The sequence below is a fragment of the Ranitomeya imitator genome, chromosome 2 (genome assembly GCF_032444005.1).
Source record: "Ranitomeya imitator isolate aRanImi1 chromosome 2, aRanImi1.pri, whole genome shotgun sequence".
Classification (NCBI taxonomy): Eukaryota; Metazoa; Chordata; class Amphibia; order Anura; family Dendrobatidae; genus Ranitomeya; species Ranitomeya imitator.
The window spans coordinates 33944766-33969604 of NC_091283.1; the positions used below are offsets into that span (position 1 = coordinate 33944766).

A 24839-nucleotide genomic window follows, 5' to 3' on the forward strand; every position below is an offset into this window, starting at 1 on the left:
TTTCTTCTTTCTTCCCAGACATTATTTTATTAGAAGAATATATAAAAGCATGAAAACAGCGACAAGCAAAGTGATTCTAGTTGGATTCTGCGATCTATTGTAGGTTAAGCTGTGTCACAAAAAGTATAATTACAGCTAAACACAACCTGAATTCTAGTCAAATAATAAAAAAAAAAAATACTTTTTTCTCTATATCAAAAGTATTAAACACTTACTTGTAGTGGAAGCAGTTGGGGTTGATGATGTATCTGGAACTATACCAGAATTAAGGAAAGTTACGAAACAATATAATTTTAAAAAAATTACAATTTTCCCATGATGGAGTACGCAATGTAATGTAAACTGACACCAAAAACGTATTATTAGTAGTTGGAATTGTTGGGCTTAGGTATGTAGATGAAGATGGAGCCATACGAAAAGGAATAGTTTAAAGGGAACCTGTCACCTGAATTTGGCGGGACTGGTTTGGGGTCATATGGGCGGAGTTTTTGGGTGTTTGATTCACCCTTTCCTTACCCGCTGGCTGCATACTGGCCGCAATATTGGATTGAAGTTCATTCTCTGTCCTCCGTAGTAGTGCAAGATTGCCTTGCGCAGGCGTGTACTACGGGGGACAGAGAAAGAACTTCAATCCAATATTGCGGCCAGCATGCAGCCAGCGAGTAAAGAAAAGGTGAATCAAACACCTGAAAACTCCGCCGATATGACCCAAAACCAGTCCCGCCAAATTCAGGTGACAGGTTCCCTTTAAAAACTTGGCAATGTGATCTATATAAATTGGATGTTTTAGATTAATCACATAAAAACATTATTCTCTGTCAAGATATTGGTTAAAGGGGTTGTCCACTACTAGGATAACACCTATACTCACCTCCCGTGCTGTTCTAGCAGTGTCAGCACTCGCGTTCCTGGGACTCACATGAGGTTGTTAAATCGCGCAAGCCATGCGCCCAATGTCAGGATTCGCCGGTGTTGCTACTTTGAGCGGGTTTGAGGTCACCACATGTAGGCGATTTGCATACGCGCAGTTATGTCCTGAGTATACTTGCCGGCCCTCACACCTTTCACTTATATTAAAGCGAGGCTGAAAACGTCTAGTCGGAATGTGACCAGAAGGATCCAAATTGCAAACTTGTGGTCACTTGACCACCAGCTTTTGGCAGCAACACTGAAGAATCCTGACAGTGTGCGGTGTGCATGCTGTAAGGATTCAAAAGTCTGCAGTCACATAGAGTGAGACTATTACTAGAAGACCGGACAACCCCTATAACACAATATGTAGACCATGTCACAAAACTATCGATGAGCAGATCTGACAAAATTCGAGTTATCCAAATTATGAACATTTTCTCAGGAAATTCATTTCTCAGCAAAGTTATTCTCCACAAATTGAATATATTTTATTATACTCTGAGTTCTCATCAAACCCCGAAGCATAGTAAATGTAAGATGGTTAAAAATGATACTCACTGCTCACCTGTCTGGACCCTTCGCTGCCTGCCATCTGTCCCTCAGAGTCGCCTCTTTCCTCCATTGTGCTCCTCATCTATTGCAATGCACAGTGAGGTCGCGGCTTAAAGTCAAAGCCTAAATTGAACAGGCTGTAAAATATGGTGTAGGAAGGCAGTGGAAGAGGCCTTCTTTGACCTATTCACTCTAGGACAGGACTTCAGGCTGAGACCAGGCCCCAGAGGTCACTGCACGTCACTCATCCATGACATCATGTTGTCTGATGCGCAGAGACCTCTGAGGCCTGGTCACCCAGACTAAGCTGGCCGAAGACACAACTGTGGAAAGAAGAGGACCGGACGGTGGGCAGCATGAAGGGGGAAAGAAGAAGCAGATCTGATGGCCAAATGACGGGCAGCCAGTGGTAGAGTAAAAAAATAATTAAATCTTGACATTTTCAAGTCTTACATTTTTTACCAGAAGTATACCAATAGCTTACCAGCAGTGAGATGCGGAGTGGTGGTTGAGCTTTTTGATGTAGTCGGAGCTGAAGAATAGAAGACTGAGTTAACAATAACCGTCATAACTTCTTGCTTTTGATTTTCTTACTTAATTTCTATCCATAAACGCAGACAAGGGGTGGTGGGGGGGCATATATAAAAAAACAAGTTGCTAGTTTCAGTTGCATTAGGTAGATGCCAATATTAATTTTGGTAGATAACGTCTTCAAATTGAAAGATGCTTCCTGTAGATAGCAAGGCTGAAGAACCAATGCCCTATTGGTGAGTTTAGCAAATTGAGTTACATACCTTCAGTAGTAGGTGGCATGGTTATAGCTGTTTTGTGTTCTGTGGTAGTTGGTAGTATGGCTGTAGTTGTTGGTCGTTCTGTGGTAGTTGGTGATATGTTTGTAGTTGTTGGGTATTCTGTGGTAATTGGTGGTATGGCATTACTTGTTCGGCGTTCTGTGGTAGTTGGTGGTATGGTTGTATTTGTTGGGTGTTCTGTGGTAGTTGGTGGTATGGTTTTAGTTGTTGGGTGTTCAGTCATAGTAGGTGGGATAGTTGTAGTGCGTTCTGTGGTAGTTGGTGATATGTTTGTAGTTGTTGGGTGTTCTGTGGTAATTGGTGGTATGGCATTACTTGTTGGGAGTTCGGTGGTAATTGGTGACATGTTTGAAGTTGTTGGGCGTTCTGTGGTAGTTGATGGTATGGTTATAGTTGTTGGGTGTTCTGTGGTAGTTGGTGATATGTTTGTAGTTGTTGGGTGTTCTGTGGTAATTGGTGGTATGGCATTACTTGTTGGGCGTTCTGTGGTAGTTGGTGGTATGGTTATAGTTGTTGGGTGTTCTGTTGTAGTTGGGGGTATGGTTGAAGTTGTTGGGTGTTCTGTTGTAGTTGGTGGTATGGTTGAAGTTGTTGGGTGTTCTGTGGTAGTTGGTGGTATGGTTCTATTTGTTGAGCGCTCTGAGGTAATTGGTGATATTGCTGCAGTTGTTGGGAGTTCTGTTGTAGTTAGTGGTATGGTTGTAGTTGTTGGGATTTCTATGGTTGTAGGTGGCATGGTTGCAGTTGTTGGGCTTTGTGTGGTAGTAGGTGGCATGGTTGTATTTGTTGGGGTTTTTGTGCTAGTAGTCTGCATGGTTGTAGTTCTTGTGCTTTGTGTGGTACTAGTTGGCATAGTTGTAGTTGTTGGGTGTTCCGTGGTAGCCGTTGACATGGTTCTAGTTATTGGGTTTTCTGTGTTAGTGGGTGGCATGGTTGCAGTTGTAGGGCTTTGTGTGGCAGTAGGTGGCATGGTTGTATTTGCTGGGTTTTGCATGGTAGTAGTTGGCATGGTTGTAGTTATTGTGCTTTGTGTGGTAGTAGTTGGCATAGTAGTAGTTGTTTGGTGTTCTGTGGTAGCCGTTGACATGGTTGTAGTTGTTGGGTGTTCTGTTGTAGTAGTTTGCATGGTTATAGTTGTTTGGTGTTCTGTGGTAGCAGGTGGCATGGTTTTAAGTGTTGAGCTTTGTGTGGTAGTAGGTGGCATGGTTGTAGGTTTTGGGCTTTGTGTGGTAGTAGGTGGCATGGTTGTAGCTTTTGGGCTTTGTGTAGTAGTAGTGCCTGGACCGAGAAAAGAAAACACGCCAACCAAAAAGTTATTTCACTCCAATGAAAGATGAGTATGTGATGTTGGGCAATTGGCACAAAGCAAATGTGATATGGACCGTGACATGCCCAACGTAGCTGATGACATGTAACTTTGTTTATCTTGAGTCTGGTACAACTTCTATTACTAACTCTTCCCAGTTACTGCTGTAAGTAACTGTTACTACATAGTTGTAAATGAGACGGACAGAGGGGTACATAAAAATCATGGGGTCCTGAAGCAAAAGTAAAAATTGGATGATACCCCAAAATAATAAAAATACTCGGTGGAGTCTGTAGGATAGTGGTGCTTAGGTGAAGTCACAGAAGGACATACTGTACCTTCCTATTTTTTAAAGACAGGTAGAGGACAGTGCGTGATGCCCATATGGAAGCCTCTTAATGCTCTGTCCCACTGTGACATCCCTTTCATGGCCACCATACAATATTATGTTCTGAAATCCGCCCCCCAACATACACCATATGGTATAAACCACAGTCAATCGTCAGCACAATTTCTCCCCACAGTACCCCACACATGGATTCTTCCACAAGCAGTATGAAGCCCTCGGAGTAATCCCCCTACATAATATGAAACCCAATGAGTTTCTTCTTATGAGGCCTTTCTCACTGATCTCTCCACAATATTATGTCCAATAGTGATCCCCCCACTGTTCCTGACATACTGATATACTGATTGATATCTGCAATCCAATGTCTTATTCCAGAGAAAAACAAGCTTTTCTTAATATGTAAATTATTTGTTAAGATCTATGGGCCAGACATAGATCTCCCTGATAATCTGCCTACAAAGCTTTTTCTGAAATGACAGGGGCGATAATTAGTATGAGACATGTAGATTAGGAGAGCAGACTGTCAGTCATTACATGTCTCACACTGGTGATGCCAATCTCTGAGGGCAGATTGTCAGAGAGATCTAAGTTCGGCCCATAGATCTTATCTACTCATTTGCATATAAGAAAAATGTAAATTCTCTGGGATAAGACAACAGGTCACAGATATCAGGGTATCACTTTATTCCGCTTCCTATGACCTACATGTCCATATAGATGAAGCAGGAGGGTTGATCCCACTGACAGATTCCATTTAATTCGTCACCTTAAGGCACCTCAATTTGGCACATATTTTCCTTCAAAGCAGTGCTACTATGGGTAAGTAATAGTGATGAGCGAATATACTCATTGCTCGGGTTTGCCCGAGTACGCTCGGGTGGTCTCCGAGTATTTCTAGTGCTCATAGATTTAGTTTTTGTTGACTCAACTGCATGATTTAGAGCTGCTAGCCAGGCAACCCCCACATGTGGGGGTTGCCTGGTTGCTAGGGAATCCCCACATGTATTCATGCAGCAGAGGCAACGAAAACTAAATCTCCGAGCACTAACAAATACTCTGAGATCACCCGAGCATCATTAGTAAGTAATAGTGATGAGCACGCTCGGGTGGTCTCCGAGTATTTATGACTGCTCGGAGATTTAGTTTTCATCACCTTAGCTGAATGATTTACAGCTACAATCCAGGCTCATTACATGTGGGGATTCCCTAGCAACCAGGCAACCCCCACATGTACTCAATCTGGATAGTAGCTGTAAACCATTCAACTGAGGTGATGAAAAGTAAATCTGAGCAGTCATAAATACTCGGAGACCACCCGAGCGTGCTCTGGAAAACCCGATCAACGAGTACACTCGCTCATCACTAGTCTTCACATATGGGCTGAAATAGATTGGGTCCTTAAAGGGTTAATGTATATCTATTATGCTGTGAGTTTAAACAGAAGCTGAATCTGTTATCAGTTATCATTACCCACAGAAAGTAGGAAGAGTGGTAAAATTCTATGTAAAATTGTTGTGCTGAAAAATATGGCTCATTCTGCAAAAAAAGAATAATCCCTCCTGAGGAAGACAGAAAAAAAGTCATGGCTCTTGGAAAGCAGAGATTAAAAATATGAAAAAAAGTCTTCACATATAGGCTGAAATAGATTGTGTGCTTAAAGGGTTAATGTATATCTATTATGCAGTGAGTTTAAACAGAAGCTGAATCATTGGAGTGAATCTCACTTACATGGACAGTCACACGGGATGAGGCGGCACTTATAATGGTTGTAGTTGGGCATAGTCGGATTGCAGTGTCGAGGAAGGCACCAGCAGTGTTTCTTTTCTGCATTTTGTTAAGAACACACGATTGGTATCAACATTATTTTTATATAGTGTTTACCTTTATTATACATTTATTATATAAGCTGAGTTTAACATCTGTTAAGTTTCTCATCTCTAGGGGATATTTTCCTAATGGAAATTAGTATACAGAAAGAGGAATATAATGGTTCATAAAAATTAGTTTAAATTGTAATCTAAATAGAAAAAAATAGGGTTTTCAAATGACAATATGCTTAAAATAGGCCGTATCCTTAGTGGGTTAAATATCGGTTACCTCATTATCATCACAGATAGGATTAAAATATAAAGTTATACCTCTATACACAGTAAATAACACAGGATCCACTAATCACAATAGGTAATGTCACAGCTCACCTCCTCCTCCTGTACAATGACTGATAACACCTCTATATACAGTAGATAACACAGGATTCACCATTCACAATAGGTGATGTCACAGCTCACCTCTTCCTCCTGTACAATGACTGATAAACCCTCTATATACAGTAGATAACACAGGAGCCACCATTCACAATAGGTGATATCACAGCTCAACTCCTCCCTCTCCTGTATAATGACTGATAACACCTCTATATACAGTAGATAACTCAGGATCCACCATTCACAATAGGTGATGTCACAGCTCACCTCCTCCTCCTGTACAATGACTGATAACACCTCTATATACAGTAGATAACACAGGGTCCACCATTCACAATAGGTGATGTCACAGCTCACCTCCTCCTCCTGTACAATGACTGATAACACCTCTATATACAGTAGATAACACAGGATTCACCATTCACAATAGGTGATGTCACAGCTCACCTCCTCCTCCTGTATAATGATTGATAACACCTCTATATACAGTAGATAACACAGGATTCACCATTCACAATAGGTGATGTCACAGCTCACCTCCTCCTCCTGTATAATGACTGATAACACCTCTATATACAGTAGATAACACAGGATCCACCATTCACAATAGGTGATGTCACAGCTCACCTCCTCCCTCTGTACAATGACTGATAACACCTCTATATACAGTAGATAACACAGGGTCCACCATTCACAATAGGTGATGTCACAGCTCACCTCGTCCTCCTGTACAATGACTGATAACACCTCTATATACAGTAGATAACACAGGATTCACCATTCACAATAGGTGATGTCACAGCTCACCTCTTCCTCCTGTACAATGACTGATAAACCCTCTTTATACAGTAGATAACACAGGAGCCACCATTCACAATAGGTGATATCACAGCTCAACTCCTCCCTCTCCTGTATAATGACTAATTACATCTATTCATACAGTAGATAACTCAGGATCTGCCATTCATGATATGTGAATCAGTGATTGTCCTAAAAGAGTGGTAATACATGGTTGAACATCCAATTGTAAAAGTGTTTCAAGTTGGGTACTACAAACATCTGTCCTGCCCAGGTGTTGTTTCTTTTTATAAAGGATCTAGATAAGCAAAGTGAAGGTAAAATGATCAGATGTGAGTATAGTAATAGATCACAGACTGAACATGAGTCAACAGTGTGATGCAGAAGCAAAAAAAGGCAAACGCAGTTCTAAGATGTATTAAGAGAAGCATAGAGTCTAGATCACATGAAGTAATTATCGTCCTCTATTCCTTTTTGGTCAGATCCCATCTGGAATACTGTGTCAAGTTCTGGGCACATGTTAAAAAATACATCGAAAAACTGGAGAAAGTTCAGGGAAGAGCTACCAGGATGGTGAATGAACTTCAAAGTATGCCCTACGAGGAATGGTTAAATGATCTGGGAATGTTTAGCTTACAAAAAAGAAGGCTAAGAGGAGACTTAATAACTGTCTATAAATATCTGAAGGGCTGTCACATTGTAGAGCGATTATCATTATTCTCATTTGCACATGCAAACACGAGAAGAAATGGAATGAAACTGAAAGGGAGAAGATCCAGATGAGATATTGGAAAAAACTTTTTGACAGTGAGGGTGGTCAATGAGTAGAACAGGCTGCCAGGAGAGGTGGTGATTTCTCCTTCAATGGAAGTCTTCAAACAGAGGTTGGAAAGAAATATGTCTGAGTTGGCTTAGTGAATCCTGCATTGGACACGGTGACCATGGAGGTCCTTTCCAACTCTAACATTCTATGATTCTATGTCATATTTCACCTCCTCCCTCTCCTATATAATGACTGACAACTAGTGATGAGTGAATAGATTTGGCACTATTCGTTACTCGCATGAATAGTATGCTATTTGGGCTATTCATTACTTAACGAGTAATTAGGTATTCACCTCGGTATAATCGAGTGACCCACCCAGCATGTTTGGTGCTTTATTTGCAGCTAATGAACATGCTGGGCTGGCTTGCCAATCACTGTAATGCCGGCACCATCTTTGGTGCCGACATCACTGTGATTGGCTGGCCTTCCAGCATCATAGAGACTATTTAGAAGCTGTTGGCGCCATCTTGCGCACATTGCAGCTGGAAACAGCGTAGGGAAAGCGTAATTTCACCGTTGGGACAGTGAAAATAGCTTATGGCAATTTATAGGAGTTTACAGTGAGCGTTATTTCTTCCAAAAAGCTCTTTTAAGAGCTGAAGATTGTCAAGATTAGTTGTTTGTTCGGTGGGGATTTAGTAGGGAGAGATTTAAAGGAGGGAGGGTGTTGTTAATTCTGTTGTCGGGCTCCCTCCTATGGTCATGAATGGTACTTCGGCTGGTTCTGTCCATGGACTTCCTCTGGTGGGTGTTTCTGAGTTTCACAGGTGACGAGGTTAATTCGTTAGCTGCTGCTCTATTTAACTCCACTTAGATCTTTGCTCCATGCCACCTGTCAATGTTCCAGTATTGGTCTGTTCACTCCTGGATCGTTCTTGTGACCTGTCTTCCCATCAGACGCTAAGTTCCAGCTTGTATTTCTTTGGTTTGCTATTTTTCTGTCCAGCTTGCTATATAATTTGTTGTCTTGCTTGCTGGAAGCTCTGGGACGCAGAGGGAGCGCCTCCGCACCGTGAGTCGGTGCGGAGGGTCTTTTTGCGCCCTCTGCGTGGTCTTTTTGTAGGTTTTTGTGCTGACCGCAAAGTAACCTTTCCTATCCTCGGTCTGTTCGGTATGTCGGGCCTCACTTTGCTAAATCTATTTCATCTCTGTGTTTGTATTTTCATCTTTACTCACAGTCATTATATGTGGGGGGCTGCCTTTTCCTTTGGGGAATTTATCTGAGGCAAGGTAGGCTTTATTTTTCTATCTTCAGGGCTAGCTAGTTTCTTAGGCTGTGCCGAGTTGCATAGGGAGCGTTAGGCGCAATCCACGGCTATTTCTAGTGTGTTTGATAGGTTAAGGGATTGCGGTCAGCAGAGTTCCCACGTCCCAGAGCTCGTCCTTATTATCAGTAACTATCTGGTCATTCCGTGTGCTCTTAACCACCAGGTCCATTATTGTCCTGACCACCAGGTCATAACAGGAGGGAAGGAGGGAGAGTGGGTGAAAGGCAGGCACCTGGGTGTTATCATCGGAAGTACACGCTTCAGCTCCGTCCTAGTTTCCACTTAAAATATCTAATATTTGTCTAGCAGTTGTGCGACTGGCGCAATCTGGGTAGAGAAAACCGCACGTGATAATTAAGCAGAGGCAAAAATCTTCATTACTCCGCTCTTGGAGTATGTCAGCAAGACGATTGAAAACAAATCTTAATTTTCTATTGTTTTAAAAAAAATAGCGTATCTTTATCTAGCAGTTGTGTGACTGCCGCAATCCTGGTACAGATAATCTTACGTGACAATTTAACAGGGGCAATAATCTTCATTACTCCGCATTTGCAGTGTTATAGCAATCTGATTAAAACAAATCTTAATGTTCTATCGTTCTAAAAAATAGCATATTTTTATCTAGCAGTTGTGTGACTGGCGCAATCCGGGTACAGATAATCTTACGTGACAATTTAGCAGGTGCAATAATCTTCATTACTCCGATATTGGAGTGTGTCAGCAAGAGAATCGATAGAGAGTACAAGTTTCACCATTGCACAATGTGCCAGGTTTTCACAAAGTGCAACACATGAGCCATGTGGGGTATACATACATGATCACAAAGTACTTGTTGCAGAAGCAGGAAGATGAGGAGGAGGTGATTTAGTGAAAAATTGGTTTTGAATGGTAAGGGATGGATGTGTTAAGACAACTTCCCAAACAAAACATTTGGGCTGCTTTTACGTTACGTTTCTTTCATCCATAGGGATAACAAAGTTGCCAGAAATCCAGTCCTTGTTCAATTTTAGAAGAGTCAGCCTTTCTGCATTTTCCGTTGACAGGCATGTGCGCCTATCTGTTATGATTGCATCAGCCAAACTAAAAACCTGCTCAGACAACACATTTACAGCAGGGCAGGGCAGCACCACCAAGGTGTAAAAGGAGAGGTCTGGCCAAATGTGGAGCTGGACAACCAATATTTAATCCTTCAGTTCTGTTTGGGTTTATTGAACCTGGAAAAGTATATATACACAAGTGTGCAGTCAATGTGAACAGAACAGCAGGAATAAGGAAGGACGCTGGTATGGTCACTTAATAAGTAGTCTTTCACCATCTTGGTCAATTTCTCCCTCCTCGTCATATTTACACCCCCTGTAATCCTTGTGGGTGAAAACAGCCAGTACCTCTGCAAGTGTTCCACAACGGCCCTCTAGCATAAATGCACTGAAAGTGGCAGGTCTGACTCCGTCATGATAGAATCAAATATCTACTTATACCGTGGGTCAAGAAAGGTGCACAGCCAGTATTTCATGTTGGTCAAAATGTGTTTCACGCAAGGGTCTTGGGAAAGGCATCTGGACATGAACTCTGCCTTGTGTGGCAGAAAACAAAGAGTCAAATGTTCAGTGTCCCCACCTGATAGAAGGCTAACCATCCTCTCCTCCTCATGATGCATAGCCTTCTCCTCCTTCTCCTCTTCAGGCCAACCATGCTGGACAGGTATGAAGTTGGGATTGGTAGTCCCCTCTGTAGCGCACACCAAAAACTCCTGTTCTGCCTCCTCCTCCTCCTGTTCCTCATCATTACCCAGTGTGGCCTGAGAATATAGTGTTATGCTGGGCTGTGTGGTATCAGCCATTGTAAAATCTTGCTCCATAGCCACCTGATTGGCATTTAAATCTTTCTCTTTGAGATTATTCAGTGAATGTTTTAATAGACAGAGCATCGAGATGGTCACGCTGACAATAGCATCACCAGCGCTCACCATCTTCATGCAGTACTCAATGTTTTGAAGAACCCACTCAGAAGTTGTTATATGTGGGGGCTGAGTATTACTCTGACGGGCATTGAGAAGCTGGAATTCAGACACTGCTCTCTGTTGTCACTAAGCCTTGCCAACATATGAACTGCCTTCCGCCTCAACACATTTATCTAACTATCCCTGTGATCACCATTCAAAATTTTCAATAGCATACCTTCAGTAGTGGTTGGCATGGTTGTAGTTGTTGGGCGTTGTGCGGTAGCAGGTGGTAGAGTTAAAGTTGTTGGATGTTGTGTAGTAGTAATGCCTGTTCCAAGAAAAAAAAAGAAAATTTATTCCATTGAAAAAAGAGAATGTGATGGTGGTCATCGGTGGTGGTCAATGGGCACTTATCATACATGATGTTAAATATCTAATATAGAGTAAGACAGGTAACTTCGTGTCACTCAAGTCTGGTATTAAATTTATGTCTAATCCCTGCATAGTTCCTTTTGCAAGTCACTGTGGGCTACACCCTTCCCATGACCCTTGGGCCAAGTCCACCACACTTTGTTTCTACAGAGAGGAGTCATGCAGCATTTTACTATGTAATAACAAATGTGATGGGACCAACTGGGGATTCCTTCCAAGAACTGAATAGATGTATTTATTATTGGAATGCCCTTACTTGTAGGGGGTGTCGATTATTTAAAGAAACCTATTATATTCCATAACTCACCAGTTCCAGTTCTACCAACCATCTCTCTCGCATCTTTTTTTATTTTTGGTGGAATGCACAGCTGGAACCATTATTACAAGTATACTTTAATGTATGATTAGATAACTATCATGATGCCCATTAAAATCAATACGTCATCAATGTACCTTCTCAGCGAGAGCAACTTTATACAAGATATAAAGGATTTATCATTAGAAATGAGTAAATCGATGTGCCAATCAGGAGGGACTATTACAACCTGTATAAAAGCAGATGTAGGCAATACAGCAGCCATTTTGTTGTGAATCTAGATTGTGAGGGGACTCACAGTTCACATAGCCGCAGAGATAAGGAAACAAAGCCAAAAAACACCTCATAGTGTTATTCATGTCCTTTCAGGGCAATTGGAGGCTTTCGAGGACTTTCATGGTAATTGTATTCACAATGAATGGAATTTCATCTCAAAATTCATCAAATATTTCAAATATACAATTCAAAAGATTTGCTCATCTCTACTGATCACACAATCTCTATAACATTCAGGTAAATCATACTTTGATTGACAATCACATAGTATATGAGAACATACTGTAGACAACTGCAGTAAATTTCTGGGTTGCAGTTTTGTGGAAGAAACCAGCAGTGATTTATTCCTATGTTTAGAAGACATGAATATTATGATTATTTTTCTTTGTACAATGAGAGAGTTATCTGACAAATCAGCCAAGGAAAGAGGTGATTAGGAAAAGCAAGTTTGCACTTTCGACTGCATTGATTTGATTTAGCAAAAAATTAATTTTGGTGGAGAACCACTTCCACTGGAAAGAATCCAGATAGTGGGACTGAAGAGCTCATACCCCTGATAAGTTTAGTAAGTTGAGTAACAAACCTTTGTGAGTAGATGGCATGGTTGTAGTTGTTGAGTGTTCTGTGGTAGTAGATGGCATGGTTGTAGTCCGGCTATGTGTAGAAGTAGGTGGCATGGTTGTAGTTGTTGGGCTTTGTGTGGTAGTAGTTGACATGATTGTTGTTGTTGGGCTTTGTGTGGAAGTAGGTGGCATGGTTGTAGTTTTTGAACTTTCTGTTGTAGTAGTTGACATGATTGTAGTTGTTGGAAGTCTTGTGGCAGCAGTTGACATGGTTGTAGTTGTTGGCATTTGTGTGGTAGTAGTTGGCATGGTTGTAGTTGTTGGGATTTCTGTGGTAGTAGGTGGCATAGTTGTAGTTGTTGGGTGTTCTGTTGTAGTAGTTTGCATGGTTGTAGTTGTTGGGCTTTGTGTGGTAGTAGGTGGCATGGTTGTAGTTTTTGAGCTTTGTGTGGTAGTAGTTGACATGGTTGTAGCTGTTGGGCGTTTTGTGGTGGCAGTTGACATGGTTGTAGTTGTTGGGCTTTGTGTGGTAGTAGTTGGCATGGTTGTAGTTGTTGGGATTTGTGTGGTAGTAGGTGGCATAGTTGTAGTTTTTGAGCTTTGTGTGGTAGTAGTTGGCATAGTTGTAGTTGTTGGGCGTTTTGTAGTAGCAGTTGACATGGTTGTTGTTGGGATTTGTGTGGTAGCCGTTGACATGGTTGTACTTGTTGGGCTTTGTGTGGTAGTAGTTGGCATGGTTGTAGTTGTTGGGATTTCTATGGTAGTATGAGGCATGGTTGCAGTAGTTGGGCTTTCTGTGGTAGTAGTTGAGATGGCTGTTGTTGGAATTTGTGTGGTAGTAGTTGGTATGTTTGTAGTTGTTGGGCGTTCTGTGGTAGAAGGTGGCATGGTTGTAGTTGTTGGGCGTTCTGTGGTAGTAGGTGGCATGGTTGTAGCTTTTGGGCTTTGTGTAGTAGTGCCTGGGCAGAGAAAAGAAAACACGCAAACCAAAAAGTTATTTCACTCCAATGAAAGATGAGGATGTGATGTTGGGCAATGGGCATAAAGGAAATGTGATATGGACAGTGACATACCCAACGTAGGTGATGACATGTTACTTTGTTTAACTTCAGTCTGGTGCAACTTCTATTACTAACTCTTCCCAGTTACTGCTGTAAGTACCTGTTACTACATAGTTGTGACATCCCTTTCATGGCCACCATACAATATTATGTTCTGAAATCCGCCCCCCAACATATACCATATGGTATAAACCACAGTCAATCCCCCGCAGAATTTCTCCCCACAGTATCCCACACATGGATTCTTCCACAAGCAGTATGAAGCCCTCACAGTCATCCCCCTACATAATATGAAACCCAATCAGTTTCTTCACATATATTATGAGGCCTTTCTCACTGATCTATCCACAATACTATGTCCCTTAGTGATCCCCCCACAGTTCCTGAGATACTGATATACTGATTGATATCTGCAATCCAATGTCTTATTCCAGAGAAAAACAAGCCTTCCTTAATATGTAAATTATTTGTTAAGATCTATGGACAAGACATAGATCTCCCTGATAATCTGCCTACAAAGCTTTTTTTGAAATGACAGAGGCCATAATTAGTATGAGACATGTAGATCAGGAAAGCAGACTGTCAGTCATTACATGTCTCACACTGGTGACGCCCCCATTTATTTAAAATAAACCCTGGGGGCAGATTCTAAGGGAGATCTAAGTCCGACCCATAGATCTTAACAACTCATTTGCATATAAGAAAAATGTAAATTCTCTGGAATAAGACAACGGGTCACAGATATCAGGGTATCACTTTATTCCGCTTCCTATGACCTGCATGCCCATATAGACGGAGCGGGAGGGTTGATCCCACAGACAGATTCCCTTTAATTTGTCACCTTATGGCACCTCCATTTGGCACATATTTTCCTTCAAAGCAATGATACTATGGGTAAATAACTCTAAATAACTCTGGCACACAATGGAACATTTTACATTCAGCCATCGACATGCTCCCTTTAAGTTGCCCAATATTTTTCGGACTATAAGACGCACCGGACTATAAGGCGCACCCAGGTTTTAGAGGTGGAAAATAGGGAAAAAAAATATTTGAAGCTAAAAAATGTGGTAAAATATTTAATAACATAAATGACATACTATTATATGTGGTGTTATTATATATAATAGTATGTTATTATGTTGGAAGCTGCGGGACCAGTGTGGTGTCTGTAAAGCACTATATGAAGATGCTGGAGGGTGAGTATAAGAATGGGGGCACAGGGCTTATATTTAAAGCACCACTCCAGCACTGCAAAATAACACTGGAGTGCTGCTTTAAAATCCCATGGGAGAACTATAACTCCCAGCATGTCCTGCAGATCCTATGACATGCTGGGAGTTATAGTTCACCAAAGGAGTGGCAGAGTGCTTTATTGTGTTTTGTAAAGACTAACCTCTTAATTGTGGCAGCCAGCCACACTGTGGTGAGGTTAAAGCTGGACCATGACTGCACCCAGAGCAGCTGCAGATTCTAGTGGAGACTGGAGAGCCTGAAGGACCTGTGATGATGTCAAGAAGAGGGAGGGCTCTGAGCTGCCATGTGATGCTCCAGCCCGCCCACTCCTGACATCATCACAGGTCCTCCTGCACAGAACTCAGCGTCCAGCCCAGGCATGGCAGGCAGGTATGCAGCGATCTCCTCTCTCCCTTGGCCCCTGCTGCTGCCTCCTCTCCCCCAGACACACAGACCTGCCCAGCTGCTGCAGGAATCAGCGCTGGAGAAGCCATGTGTGTCCCTGCTTAAGCATTTGCTGCTCTGGCTCACCACTCAGCTGATAGGTGGGCGGGGAGCAGCTAATGAATATTCACTGCACTTAATCATCGGGAGCACATGGTTTCTCCAGCACTGATTCTGGGCAGTGGGGACATCCTGAAGTGGGATAACAGTGCATCCCACTCACTGCTGCCCCCCTCCCCACATGCTACATCCGTACCATAAGACGCACCCACACTTTCCTCCCAAATTTGGAGGAAAAAAGTGCGTCTTATGGTCGGAAAAATACGGTAATAAAAAACTTGCAAAAACAAGATCAGAATTTCCCTTTAGTTATCATTCCCTATAGAGTTAATAACCTATATGTAAAAAATATGGCTCATTCTGAAAAAAAGTATAAGCCCTAAGACACAGATTAAAAAGAAAAAAAGTCTTCCCATATAGGCTGAAATAGATTGTGTCCTTAAAGGGTTAATGTATATGTATTATGCAGTGAGTTTAAACAGAAGCTGAATCTTTGTATTAGACAACACTGGAGTGAATCTTACTTACGTGGACAGTCACACGGGATGAGGCGGCATTTATAATGGTTGTGGTTGGGCATAGTCGGATTGCAGTGTTGAGGAAGGCACCAGCAGTGTTTCTTTTCTGCATTTTGTTACGAACACACGATTGTTATCAACATTATTTTTATATAGTGTTTACCTTTATTATACATTTATTATATAAGCTGAGTTTAACATCTGTTAAGTTTCTCATCTCTAGGGGATATTTTCCTAATGGAAATTAGTACACAGAAAGAGGAATATAATATTAAAATAATTGGTTTAAATTGTAATCTAAATAGAAAGGAATAGGGTTTTCAAATGACAATAGGCTTAAAATAGGCCATGTCCTTAGTGGGTTAAATATCGGTCACCTCATTATCATCACAAATAGGATTAAAATATAAAGTTATACCTCTATATACAGTAGATAACACAGGATCCACTAATCACAATAGATGATGTCACAGCTCACCTCCTCCCCCTCCTGTACAATGACTGATAACACCTCTATGTACAGTAGATAACACAGGATCCATCATTCACAATAGGTGATGTTACAGCTCACCTCCTCCCCCTCCTGTACAGTGACTGATAACACCTCTATATACAGTAGATAACACAGGATCCACCATTCACAATAGGTGATGTCACAGCTCACCTCCTCCTCCTGTACAATGACTGATAACACCTCTATATACAGTAGATAACACAGGATCCACCATTCACAATAGGTGATGTCACATTTCACCTCTTCCTCCTGTACAATGACTGATAACACCTTTATATACAGTAGATTACACAGGAGCCACCATTCACAATAGGTGATGTCACAGCTCACCTCTTCCTCCTGTACAATGAGTGATAACACCTTTATATACAGTAGATAACACAGGAGCCACCATTCACAATCGGTGATATCACAGCTCACCTCCTCCCCCTCCTATAAAATGATTAATTACATCTATTTATACTGTAGATAACTCAGGATCTGCCATTCGTGATAGGTGAATCAGTGATTGTCCTAAAAGAGGGGTAATAAATGGATGCACATCCAATTGTAAAAGTGTTTGAAGTTGGGTACTACAAAGATCTGTCCTGCCCCAGTGTTGTTTCTGTTTTATAAAGGATCTAGATAAGCAAAGTGAAGGTAAAATGATCAGATGTGAGTATAGTAATAGATCACAGACAGAACATGAGTCAACAGTGTTATGCAGCAGCAAAAAAGGCAAACACAGTTCTAAGATGTATTAAGAGAAGCATAGAGTCTAGATCACATGAAGTAATTATCGTCCTCTATTCTTCTGTGGTCAGATCTCATTCGGAGTACTGTGTCCAGTTCTGGGCACCACATGTTAAAAAATACATTGAAAAAGAGGAGCAAGTTCAGAGAAGAGCTCCCAGGATGGTGAGTGAACTGCAAAGTATGTCCTACGAGCAACGGTTAAATGATCTGGGAATGTTTAGCTTGCAAAAAAGAAGGCTAAGAGGAGACTTAGTAGCTGTCTTCAAATATCTGAAGGGCTGTCACATTGTAAAGGGATCATCATTATTCTCATTTGCATATGGAAACACGAGAAGAAATGGAATGGAACTGAAAGGGAGAAGATCCAGATGAGATATTGGAAAAAACTTTTTGACAGTGAGGGTGATAAATGAGTGGAACAGGCTGCCAGGAAAGGTGGTGATTTCTCCTTCAATGGAAGTCTTCAAACAGAGGTTGGACAGACATATGTCTGAGATAGCTTAGTGAATCCTGCATTGGATACGATGACCATGGAGGTCCTTTCCAACTCTAAAATTCTATGATTCTATGTCATATCTCACCTCCTCCCTCTCCTATATAATGACTGATAACTAGTGATGAGCGAATAAATTTGGCACTATTCATTACTCGCATAAATAGTATGCTATTTGGGCTATTCATTACTTGGCGAGTAATTAGGTATTCACCTCGGTATATTCGAGTGACCCACCCAGGATGTTTGGTGCTTTATTTGCAGCCAATGAACATGCTGGGTTGGCTTGCCAATCACAGTAATGCCGGCACCAGCTTTGGTGTTGCATTACTGTGATTGGCTGGCCTTCCAGCATCATAGAGGCTATTTAAATGCTGCCGAGAGCATAGTTCCAGTGTAGGGACAGTGACAATAGCTTAGGGCGAGTCATAGGAGTTTACAGTGAGTGTTATTTCTTCCAAAAAGCTCTTTTAAGAGCTGAAGATTGTCAAGATTTGTTGTTTGTTCAGTGGGGATTTAGTAGGGAGACATTTAATAGGAGGGAGGGAGGGTAAGTGAAAGGAAGGCGCCTGGGTGTTATCATTGGAAGCACATGCTGCAGCTCCATCCTAGTTTCCACTTAAAATATCTAATATATGTCCAGCAGTTGTGCGACTTGCACAATCTGGGTAGAGAAAACCGCACGTGACAATTTAACAGGGGCAATAATCTTCACTACTCTGATATTGGAGTGTGTTAGCAAGAGAATCGATGAGTACAAGTTTCACCATTGCACAATGTGCCAGGTTTTTACAAAGTGCAACACATTAGCCATGTGGGGTATACATACATGATCACAAAGTACTTGTTGCAGAAGCAGGAAGATGAGGAGGAGGTGATTTCATGAAAAAAAATGGTTTTGAATGCTAAGGAATGGATGTTAAGACAACTTCCCAAACAAAACATTTGGGCTGCTTTTACGTTACGTTGCTTTCATCCGTAGGGCTTTCAAAGTCGCCAGAAATTCAGTCCTTGTTCAATTTTAGAAGAGTCAGCCTTTCTGCATTTTCCCTTGACAGGCATGTGCGCCTATCTGTTATGATTGCATGTGCTAAACTAAAAACCTGCTCAGACAACACACTTACAGCAGGGCAGGGCAGCACCACCAAGGTGTAGAAGGAGAGGTCTGGCCAAATATGGAGCTTGGACAACCAATATTTAATCCTGCAGTTCTGTTTGGGTTTATTTGACCTAAAAAAGTATATATACACAAGTGTGCAGTCAATGTGAACAGAACAGCAGGAATAAGGAAGGACGCTGGTATGGTCACTTAATAAGTAGTCCTTCACTATCTTGGTCAAGTTCTCCCTCCTCGTCATAGTTACACCCACAGATAGCCCTTGCTGATGTGGCGGTCTTCTGAAAGTGTGTCAGTTGGTTGACGTTCCCCCAACCCAGAGTTGCACTTGGTGTGCGTGGCCCTCCCTGTAATCCATGTGGGTGAAAAGAGCCGGTACGTCTGCCACCAGCCTTGTCTGAGGGTAATTCTTTTAGCAAGTCTTCCACAACGGCCCTCTGACATAAATGAACTGAAAATGGCAGGTCTGACTCCGACATGATAGAATCAAATATCTTCTTGTACCGTGGGTCAAGAATGGTTCACAGCCAGTATTTCATGTTGGTCAAAATGTGTTTCACGCAAGGGTCTTGGGAAAGGCATCTGGACATGAACTCTGCCTTGTGTGGCAGACAACAAAGAGTCAGATATTCAGTGTCCTCTCCAGGAAGAATGCTAACCATCCTCTCCTCCTCACGATGCACAGCCTCCTCCTTCTCCTCTTCAGGCCAACCATGCTGGACAGGTATGAAGCTGGGATTGGTAGTCCCCTCTGTAGCGCACACCACAAACTCCTGCTCTGCCTCATCCTCCTCCTGTTCCTCGTCATCACCCAATGTGGCTTGAGAATATAGTGTTATGCTGGGCTGTAATGATCCCTGAAACTAACCCCTACCTACCAGCGGAGGTTGGCAACCTATTGTAAATTACGAGAATGGCGCCTCCGCTCAACGATGGCTGACCCTGATGTCCTGTGCGTCCCTCCTTGTAAGTGATAAATATACACCCAGGATGTCCAAAGGGGACAAACAGTCACACTAATTGCTGAAGGGGCAGCGAAAAAAGGGGGGAAGAAAGATAAATATATGGTCAGGGATAATGACCTGTATTGTACAGTGATGAAAAAAGATAAATATCAAATACAAAAAACCCCTCTGTACTGAACCTACGCTGCGCCCTGCCTACACAGCAGAGGTTGGCACCCTTGAGGTCACATGACATGTATCGGATAAGTACCCCTCTGATTTGATTATTATGTGCTATTTCACATCTCACTGATACATCTAGGCATGGTCTATATTTTATGGACTTGGTTTCTGAATATCATTTAATATCATATTGGAATATCTGGTGATATTTATTGATGTTTAATCAGTGGAGAGTTTGACACTGCATATATTATTTGATCATTGGTATTATATTGGCACCCACATGCCCTCTGTCTCCACATATAGCATTTTTTCAACCCGTGGTTTATTGGTTTACTAGGGCCTTTGAGGGATAGCCATCGTGGAGCGGGGGCACCATATCCGCTGAAAAGTAGGGTGCCAACCTCCGCTGTGTAGGCAGGGTGCAGCGTAGGTTCAGTACAGAGAGGTCTTTTGTTTTTGATATTTATCTTTTTTCAACACTGTGCAATACAGGTCATTATCCCAGACCATATATTTATCTTTCTTCCCCCCTTTTTTTCGCTGCCCTTTCAGCAATTAGTGTGACTGTGTTTGTCCTCTTTGGACACCCTGGGTGTATATTTATCACTTACCAGGAGGGACGCACGGGACATCAGGGTCAGCCATCGTTGAGCGGGGGCGCCATTCTCATAATTTTCAATAGGGTGCCAACCTCCGCTGGTAGGTAGGGGTTAGTTTCAGGGATCATTGTTAGGGTGGACCTAGTATGCACTTTTTGTATGGTGTGTGTTATTATGTGTTGTTTGTCTCCTCTTTATGATTTATTAATAAAGATAAAAAAAAATCTGTATTTAATGAGGTGTTTTTATGATAATTGCAATTAAAATCCTTCATCAGTTTTGAAACCACTTTGTCATTGGTTGATGGGCATGCATGCGTTGGCCAAATTATGTGCTAAGCATCCCATTTTTTTTCCTAGTATCCAGAAGCCGTATTGCTATTCATGCTTCATATAGTTCACATTGACATGATTTAGCACTACAGTGTGCAACTTTTTTTGTTTATTGTATTTGGAGGTAGCTGCTCCTAGTTGGCACCTGTTCACATGAGCTTGGAAGTGCCAGTCAGTCTTTTTGTCATTGTATATTAACTTTCTGACCGAACACGCCACCTTTCAGCATGTGGTGGATTTTAATTGCAGCAAGGTCCTACCTACCCATAAAATCAGACTTGGAAGAGAGGTTTTCACAACTACCCAGGAATTCACACTTCAGTCTTAGAGAGGTATTCACACATTAGGACTAGTGATGAGCGAATATACTCGTTACTCTAGATTTCCTGAGCACGCTCGGGTGTCCTACGAGTATTTTTTAGTGCTCGAAGATTTAGTTTTCATCGCCGCAGCTGAATGCTTTACTTCTGTTAGCCAGCATAAGTCCATGTGGGGGTTGCCTGGTTGTTAGGGAATCCCCACATGTTATCAAGCTGGCTAAGAGATGTAAATCATTCAGCTGAGGTGAGGAAAACTAAATTTCCGAGCACTAAAAAATACTCGGAGGACACCCGAGCGTGCTCGGGATATTTCGAGTAACGAGTATATTCGCTCATCACTAATTAGGACCCATCAGTTTTGAGACCACCTTGTCGTTGGTTGATGACCATGCATGAATTGGCCAAATTATGTGGTAAGCGTCTCATTTTTTTCCTAGTATCAAGAAGCCGTATTGCTATTCATATTTCATATGTTTCACATTGACATGCTTTAGGACTACAGTGTGCAACATTTTTTGTTTATTGTATATGGAGGTAGCTGCTCCTAGTTGACACCCGTTCACATTAGCTTGGAAGTGCCAGTCAGTCTTTTTGCTATTTTTAAGCTGTGTCGCAAAAAGTATAATTACAACTAAATACAACCTAAATTCTAGTGAAATAATAAAAGACATAACTTTTTTCTCTATATCAAAAGTATTAAACACTTACTTGTAGTGGAAGCAGTTGGGGTTGATGACGTATCTGGAACTATACCAGAATTAAGGAAAGTTACTAAACAATATAATTTTTAAAAAAATACAGCGTTCCCTTGATGCAGAAATAATAGTTTGCTTTTATTTTCATGTTTATTTTAAAGCAAATTGACACCAAAAACTTATTGTTAGTAGTATGTTGATATAGATGGAGATATATAAAAAGAATGAGTCTGTGACCAGAAGCATCCAAATTGCAAACTTGTGGTTACTCGACCACCAGCTTTCGGCAGTAACATGGAAGAATCCTGACAGTGTGCGGTGTGCATGCTGTGAGGATTGAAAAGTCTGCAGTCTCATAGAGTGACTGCTGACATTTGGTAGAAGACCGGACAACCCCTTTATCACATTACACAACATTTAAACCATGTCACAAAACTATCGATGAGCAGATCTGACAAAATTTGATTTCTCCAAATTACGTAAATTTTCTCAGGAAATTAATTTCTCAGCAAAGTTATTCTCCATAAATTCAGTTTCTTTTATTGTACTCTGAGGTCTCATCAGACTCAAGAGCATGGTAAATGTAACTAGTGATGAGCAAGTACGCTCGTTACTCGAGTTTTCCTAGCAAGCTCGGGTGTTTTCCGAGTATTTTGGGCAGGCTCATAGATTATGTTTATGTCCCCGCAGCTGCATGATTTTCGGCTGTTAGACAACCTGAACACATGCAGGAAATGCCTGTTTGTTAGGGAATCCCCACATGTATTCAGGCTATCTAGCAGCCGCAAATCACGCAGCTGCGGGGATTCAAACATTATCTACGAGCACGCCCAAGATACTCGGAAAACACCCGAGCATGCTAGGAAAACTCGAGTAACGAGCACACTTGCTCATTACTAAATGTAATATGTTGAAAAATGATACCCACTGCTCACCTGTCTGGCCCCTCTGCTGTCTGCTATCTGTTCCTTAGAGCCGACTCTTTCCTCCGTTGTGTGCGCACTATCTCTTCAAATGCATAATGAGGCTATGGCTTAAAGTCCCAGGCTAAATTGAACAGGCTGGAAAATGTGGTATACGAAGGCAGTAGACAAGGCCCAGAGAACAGTGCACCATCCAGTTCTATGCATTTTGCTATAGCATCTTTGACCTATTCACTCTAGGACAGGACTTCAGGCTGAGACCAGGACCAAGAGATCATTGCGCGTCGCTCGTCCATGACACTATGTTGACTTATGAGTAGTGACCTCTAAGGACTGGTCACCCAGAGTAAACTGGTCAAAGATGCAACTGTGGAAAGAAGAGGACCGGATGGTGGGCAGCATGAAGGAGGAAAGAAGAATCATCTCTGAAGAACACATGACGGGCAGCCAGTGGCAGAGAGGTTGGGCAGATTAGGTTCAGCAATATAGCTGAACGGTTCCACAGTTCAGCAATATAGCAACCAGCTGGAAGCCATTTTTCTGAATTCGTTCAAATTTACAAAAATCCATATTCTCAAATATGCAGATTTTGTTTTGTATATTCCAGTAGATTGAATTTCACTCTAAAAAAATAATTAAATCTTGACATTTTCAAGTCTTACAATTTTTACTACAAGTATACCAATAGCTTACCAGCAGTGAGACGTGAAGTGGTTGTTAAGCTTGTTGATGTAGTTGGAGCTGAAGAAAAGAAGACTGAGATAAGAATATCAATCATAACTTCTTGCTTTTGATTTTCTTACATCATTTCTATCCACAAACGCAGAAAAGGATGGAGAAATGTATAAAAAGCAAGTTGTTAGTTTCAGTTGCATTAGGCAGAAGCCAAAATTAATTTGGCTAGCCTCTTCAATTTCAAATATGTTTCCCATAGATAGCAAGGCTGAAGAGCAATTTTAGTAAATTGAGTATCATACCTTCAGTAGCAGGTGGCATGGTTGTAGTTCTTGGGCGTTCTGTGGCAGTTGGTGGTATGGATGTAGTTGTTGATTGTTCTGTCGTAGTTGATGGAATAGTTGTAGTTGTTATGTGTTCTGTGGTAGTTGGTGGTATAGTTGTAATTGTTGTGTGTTCTGTGTTAGTTGGTGGCATGGTTGTAGTTGTTGGGTGTTCTGTGGTAGTTGGTGGTATGGTTTTAGTTGTTGGGTGTTCTGTCATAGTAGGTGGGATAGTTGTAGTTGTTGGACGTTCTGTGGTAGTTGGTGGTATAATTTTAGCTGTTGGGCGTTCTGTTGTAGTTGATGGTATAGTTGTAGTTGTTAAGTGTTCTGTGGTAGTTGATGGCATGGTTGTAGTTGTTGGGTGTCCTGTGATAGTTGATGGTATGGTTGTAGTTGTTGGGTGTCCTGTCATAGTTTGTGGAATGGTTGTAGTTGTTGAGTGTTCTGTTGTAGTTGTTGATATGGTTGTAGTTGATGAGCTTTCAGTTGTAGTTGGTGGTATGGTTGTAGTTGTTGAGCGTTCTGTGGTAGGTGGTGGTATGGTAGTAGTGGTTGGGTGTTGTGTCATAGTTCGTGGTATAGTTGTAGTTGTTGGGTGTTCTGCGGTAGTTGGTGGTTTGGTTGTAGTTGTTGGGCAATCTGTGGTAGCTGGTGGTATAATTGCAGTTGTTGGGCGTTGTGTGGCAGTTGGTGATATGGTTGTATTTGTTTGGCGTTGTGTCATAGTTGGTGGCATGGTTGTAGTTTTTGGGCATTCTGTCATAGTTGGTGGTATATTTGTAGTTGTTGGGTGTTCTGTCATATTTGGCAAAATACTTGTAGATGTTGGGCGTTCTGTTGTAGTTGGTGGTATGGTTGTAGTTGTTAAGTGTTCTTGGGTAGTTGTTGGTATGGTTGTAGTTGTTGGGTGTTCTGTGGTAGTTGGTGCTATGGTTTTAGATGTTGGGTGTTCTGTGGTAGGTGGTAGCATGGTTGTAGTTGCTGGGAGCTGTGTAGTAGTGTTGTCTGACACCCGGAAAAAAACCCAATTATTTTATTCCAAAGAAAAAGGGGAATGTGGTGGTGGGCAATTGGCATATAGCATATGAGATGTGGACATTGGCAT

General features: G+C 41.7%; 1 protein-coding gene across 1 annotated transcript in view; it reads right to left on the minus strand.

The window, feature by feature from the left end:
* LOC138661611 (uncharacterized) overlaps positions 1–24839 on the minus strand; it is a 53203-nt gene that overhangs the window by 16922 nt on the left and 11442 nt on the right. Inside the window, exons 8-14 of the mRNA XM_069746434.1 lie at positions 23427–23474; positions 21824–21862; positions 15886–15981; positions 11205–11297; positions 5660–5755; positions 1949–1996; positions 216–254 (exon numbers count right to left, since the gene is read on the minus strand). Of these exons, the coding sequence (XP_069602535.1) occupies positions 216–254; positions 1949–1996; positions 5660–5755; positions 11205–11297; positions 15886–15981; positions 21824–21862; positions 23427–23474 (459 nt within the window). The remainder of the gene's footprint in view (positions 1–215; positions 255–1948; positions 1997–5659; positions 5756–11204; positions 11298–15885; positions 15982–21823; positions 21863–23426; positions 23475–24839) is intronic.